The sequence below is a fragment of the Chanodichthys erythropterus genome, chromosome 6 (genome assembly GCF_024489055.1).
Source record: "Chanodichthys erythropterus isolate Z2021 chromosome 6, ASM2448905v1, whole genome shotgun sequence".
Taxonomy (NCBI): Eukaryota; Metazoa; Chordata; class Actinopteri; order Cypriniformes; family Xenocyprididae; genus Chanodichthys; species Chanodichthys erythropterus.
In genome coordinates, this window is record NC_090226.1 from 11,595,125 (window position 1) to 11,601,235 (window position 6,111).

At 39.0% G+C, this 6,111-nt stretch overlaps 1 protein-coding gene across 1 annotated transcript; it reads left to right on the plus strand.

Moving 5' to 3' along the window:
• The first annotated feature begins 277 nt into the window (after positions 1-277).
• On the plus strand, positions 278-5,507 carry cstf1 (cleavage stimulation factor, 3' pre-RNA, subunit 1). The gene is made up of 6 exons (XM_067387257.1): positions 278-334; positions 663-840; positions 1,284-1,561; positions 1,941-2,138; positions 2,385-2,775; positions 4,560-5,507. Exons 2-6 carry the CDS (start codon positions 672-674, stop codon positions 4,817-4,819), a joined length of 1,296 nt encoding a protein of 431 aa, XP_067243358.1. The 5' UTR covers positions 278-334; positions 663-671; the 3' UTR covers positions 4,820-5,507.
• Positions 5,508-6,111: the final 604 nt, after the last annotated feature.

The window sequence follows — 6,111 nt, forward strand, 5'->3', positions numbered from 1 at the left end:
AAATAAATTAGTTTTGGATATTTTATTTGCATTATATTATTATTTTAATTTCCAAAGCATTACATTTTAAGAGGAATATATAAGGATGTTTATTAAAATCAAGTTATGATTTGAGTAATTATATAGTGTTACCACCAGTATTTGTTAGTGATTTTTTTTTTTTTTTACATAATCTGTGTGAAAATTGAACGAAAACGATCAATTGGGGACTTTTATTTTAAATTAGCCAGAGACTTTTAATTTATCGGGTTTATTCCCACAACTCTACCGTATATGCGTGCGTCCTGACGTCAGACGTACAGAGCGTGTGCGCATCTCCTGAAGTCGTGAATTGGTAAGTCGTATTTTGTGCAACTTTAAATGAATGATACTCCGTTTATATTGTAAAATTTGCTTACTTCAAGCCTAATTTCAGAAACGGACACAAACCACATTTAAAATAATACGCCGCTGCCTATATCACGTACAGATTTGCGACAGCAATGCACTAGAATAAACAACAATGACTGTGTTTTGAACCCAAACGAGTTGCCTACCTAAACATCATTTTGAGTATCATAAAACGCGCCTAAGCATGCTGTCTTGGTAGGCAGCTTATTAGGTTTAGAAACACAAAACTACGTGCATTCTGAGCGTTTCTGTCTTACTTCATTCAATTGTAGGAAGCAAAGATGTTCCGGCCAAAGCCCACATTGAAGGACAGACATCACCTGTACCGGTTGATCATCAGCCAGCTTCTCTATGACGGCTACACCACCATCGCCAACAGCCTGATCACTGAGGTGAAGCCCCAGAGTGTGGTGTCTCCATCAGAGCAGCTCATGCAGCTGGCCAAGATAGGTATGAATACACAAGCTGGAAAAACCTTTTACTGTAGCTTTACCTCTCCTGTATAATTGCTAAATGACAATAAACTGAACCTGTGCAAACAAGCAATTGAATTAGAGTTCTTTAACATTTTTCTTGAAAATGCCTTTATTTACTTTTATGAATGTAAAATGTTGCAAGGAATAGTAATAAAATAATGGTATAAGTCATATGAAAAGGGTTAAAAATGCAAATTTCTGCCTTATACAGAAGTTTGTGGATACATTTCTTAGAAACGCCAATCCAGAACACTTTGCAATAAACACAATTCCAAAATGAGTAATTGTTTATTCAAAAGTAGCAATTAGGTGAAATACTGTAATGAAACATTGGCAAGTTTATAGTTACGATTATGAATAATTTATAAGCAATTCTTGTTGAAGAAGCCACAAAAGTACTTTCATCTGATTTCCTAGGAATGGAGAACGATGACAGTGCAGTGCAGTACGCAATTGGCCGCTCAGACACCGTGGCGCCTGGTGTGGGCATCGACCTGGAGTTCGATGCAGACGTGCAGACCATGTCCCCAGAAGCATCGGAGTACGAGACCTGCTATGTGACGTCCCATAAGGGCCCGTGCCGTGTGGCCACCTACAGCCGCGATGGCCAGCTCATTGCAACGGGCTCCGCCGACGCCTCCATTAAGATCCTGGATACTGAGCGCATGCTGGCCAAAAGTGCCATGCCTCTGGAGGTGAGTGCCACCTTTGCCTGAAGTCAGTGGTTTTCTGTTGATTTTAAAGTCGGAATGAAATAAAAATTCACCATTCATTCAAAATTCATTCTAAATTTTATTGTGAACAGTTCATCTGTGCATAAATTTAATCTTTTTTTTAAATGTTTTGATCGTGTAATGGTTTATAATGTCATAACTGATATGAAAACAAAGACTTCTAAATGCAATCAACAATCAAAAACCAAGTTCTTGCTCTAGATTTATTAATTTTCAGTAATCCGTTACACTCAGATGTACGTCACAATTCGGAAGGAGAGATCTGCCGCTACTTTCATTTCATCCTACTTTTATAATATGTAGATTACTCCAGTTGAACAATCTGAATGTGCGATTACAGGTGATGATGAACGAAACGGCTCAGCAGAACATGGAGAACCACCCTGTGATCAGAACCTTGTATGATCACGTGGATGAGGTCACATGCCTGGCTTTTCATCCGACCGAACAGATCCTGGCCTCCGGCTCTCGGGATTACACCCTCAAACTCTTCGATTATTCAAAGCCATCTGCAAAAAGAGCCTTCAAGCACATACAGGTATATAGACTAACTAAATCTTCAGAATCAGGGTTGAAGACCCATGCGCTAAATTGGTTTGAAAAGGTAGCCAAGGTAGCAGTAGCCAATCCCAGACACATATGTTGAGCACGTGAACACAGTGGCCAATCAGAGGTATTATTAAAACTTCAGTACCGACTTGGTTACTTTTGACAGCACTACTTTATTTATTTAAGCCTTTTGCATGGATTTCTTTGGAATGATTCTCTCTTTCATTTTCTACAGGAAGCTGAAATGCTGCGCTCCATCTCTTTCCACCCATCTGGGGATTTCTTGCTGGTGGGCACGCAACACCCAACTCTGCGCCTTTATGATGTCAACACTTTCCAATGTTTCGTGTCCTGCAACCCTCTGGATCAGCACACGGACACCATCAGCGGAGTCTGTTACAATCCCAGCGCCAACAGCTACGTCACCTGTAGCAAAGATGGCAGCATCAAACTGTGGGACGGAGTGTCTAACCGGTGCGTGACCACCTTTGAGAAAGCCCACGACGGCGCTGAGGTCTGCTCGGCCGTCTTCTCCAAAAACTCCAAGTACATTCTGTCCAGCGGAAAGGATTCCGTTGCCAAACTCTGGGAAATTTCCACAGGCCGGACTTTGGTCAAGTACACAGGTGAGATTGAGAATTATGGGTAGATTATGGATTAAGTTAAGGTCTTGATGAAGAATAATGAATAGGTTCTACCCAAGCAGCAGTGGACCCAAAACAGTATTCAGTGCCATAGTGAATTAAATCCTATTTTAACTCCGATGTGAATTTTGCATTCTGTATTAAATGTAATAGAAGACAGTACTGCGACATGATAGCATCAAACATTGTTCAGATGCTGTGGCATCCAGGACTAGAACTATTTATTTTATAATACATATTATGGTGGCCTTTTTGCTTCAGTAAAAAGTGGTAATATTTAATATTTCTCTTTGTTTAGTTTTCTTGGAAGTAAACCTGGCGAGTAAACCAATTTGGAGCGAATAAACCAAAACCTTGACATATATACACAGAAAAATCCCCAGAGTTAAATTGGCTCTGCTTAGAGAACATATGGTCCCTCTCTACATAGAGTTAAAATAACACTCAAGCAGAGTTGCTGTTTGTAGAGCTGTTTATTCAGATCTTGAGAGATTTAAAGGTGCCCTAGAACTTTAAAAAAAAAAAAAAAAAAAAAAAGATTGTAATATAAGTCTAAGGTGTCCCCTGAATGTGTCTGAAGTTTCAGCTCAAAATACCCCATAGATTTTTTTTTTAATTCATTTTTTTTTTACTGCCTATTTTGGGGCATCATTATAAATGAGCCGATTCAGGGTGTGTGGCCCTTTAATTCTCCTGCTCCATGCCCACGGAGCTCGCACTTGCCTTGAACAGTGCATAAACAAAGTTTACACAGCTAATATAACCCTCAAATGGATCTTTACAAAGTGTTCGTCATGCATGCGGCTTATCGGATTATGTGAGTATTGTATACTGTTATATTGTTAACATTGATTCTGAATGAATTTGAGACTGTGCTCCGTGGCTAACGGCTAATGCTACACTGTTGGAGAGATTTATAAAGAATGAAGTTGTGTTTATGAATTATACAGACTGCAAGTGTTTAAAAATGAAAATAGCGACGGCTCTTGTCTCCGCGAATACAGTAAGAAACAATGGTAACTTTAACCACATTTAACAGTACATTAGCAACATGCTAATGAAACATTTAGAAAGACAATTTACAAATATCACTAAAAATATCATGTTTTCATGAATCATGTCAGTTATTATTGCTCCATCTGCCATTTTTCACTATTGTTCTTGCTTACTTACCTAGTCTGTTGATTCACCTGCGCAGATCCAGACGTTAATACTGGCTGCCCTTGTCTAATGCCTTTCATAATGTTGGGAACGTGGGCTGGCATATGCATATATTTTTACGTAACAGTTGGTATTATGTTGAGATTCACCTGTTCTTCGGAGAATGAGATTTATATAAGATGGAGGAAACAATGTAGTTTGAGACTCACTGTATGTCATTTCCATGTACTGAACTCTTGTTATTCAACTATGCCAAGAAAAATTCAATTTTTCATTCGAGGGCACCTTTAATGTCTTTTCTCTCCAGTTGATTTAATCTAAGACTGTGGCTGGAAGTCATTTGTAGTTGATGTGTTTCTCTTCAGTGATTCTGCTTGTTAACAGCAGGTGTTCATCACTAATGCTAAATCATAACTTAATCACTTAACTTTAACTTTGCTTCAGTTTTACTTTAACACTATATAGAAAGGGACCATATGTACTCTGAGCAAAGTTGATTTAACTCTGGGGATTTTGCTGTGTATGTTGGAAATACCGTGTGTGTCATCATTGTGGCTCACACACTCTCATGCCAGCTCACCCTAATTGTGTTTCCTGTCATGCAGGTGCTGGTCTCAGTGGGCGACAAACGCACCGCACTCAGGGGGTTTTCAACCACACGGAGGACTATGTGCTGCTGCCGGACGAGCGAACCATCAGCTTGTGCTGCTGGGATTCACGCACAGCCGAGAGGAAGAACCTGCTCTCCTTGGGCCACAATAACATTGTGCGCTGTATCGTTCACTCACCCACCAACCCCGGCTTCATGACCTGCAGTGATGACTTCAGAGCCCGATTCTGGTATCGCCGCACCACCACTGACTAAGAGACATTTGTGTGCTTTGAGACCAAAAGGGTCTGAGTTTCTTTTATCAGCAGGTCCCAAACACAGAAATGTCCACACTGTGTATGACTTCACGGGCTCCTTTGCCAAGGCTGCGTACCATTTAACACACAAAATTGTTTTTTAAAGCATCAGAGCTTGTTGCCTCTTATGACTGCAGTACCTGTGTATTACTATCGGGTGGTGCTGTTTTACAAATCATACATCGTTTTTTAGAACTATACTTTTTGGATTCAAGACCGTTTAGTAACATCAATACATTGAGCTGTAAAGTCAAAGCTAAAGACAAAAAACTTTTTTGTGTGTGTGTTATTTGTGTATCTGATAACAAGTAGATGAAATGGAAAGTGCCTAGGATGTCATCTTTTCAGTTTAGATTTTTGTACTGTTCTTTGTTTTATATTAAAAGACTGTGAGAGAAGTGTTTCTTGTAGCAGTTTTTAATAGTCACTCGTCTGAATCAATGATCATAGTTTTTAGTGTAGTTTGCTATTGCTCATACTGATTTGAACTCCTAACCTATAGCATTCGACTTTAACTCGTTTCTAAACCATCTTAACCATGAAAAATTCAGAATGAAAGTATCCTGTAGTCAATAGTTTTATCACTTAAAACTCATCTTTGATCACCCAAATTACATATATAAATGTTTTGTCCTGTGAAAAATAAATTCTTAATGCCCTAAAATAGCTTGAATGTAACATTTATTATACGCCGATCTATGAATATGATCATTAGCCAAGCCTCCACTCACTCACACAAGCTGAGAGATCCACTCAGTCAACTTACTGAGGTAAACGCTGCACGATGGTATCACTCTTTACAACGTCGTACACATAGTAGTTATTAATATGATTAGCCTTTTGCTTGACTACATTATCAAACAGCTGCTAATGTGTTTGCTAATGTTACACAAACCAATAGTTCACCCAAGTACTCACCCTCATGTCGTTCCACACCCTAAAGACCTTCGTTCATATGCGGAACACAAATTAAGATATTTTTGATGAAATATACACATATGCAGCAACGTCATTGCACCTTTTGACGTCCAGAAAGGTAGTTAAAAACATGGTTAAAATAGTCAACGTGACTACAGTGGTCCAACCTTAATGTTAAGCGAATACTTTTTGTGCATAAAAACAACAAAAATAATGACTTTACACAATTTGAACCATTGTCACACATAGTAAACTCAGTGTAGGTTTCCTTGTTTACGTCTGAATGCCTAAACATTTGGGACCCAAACCATATTTATGGCCTAGAGATGAGAA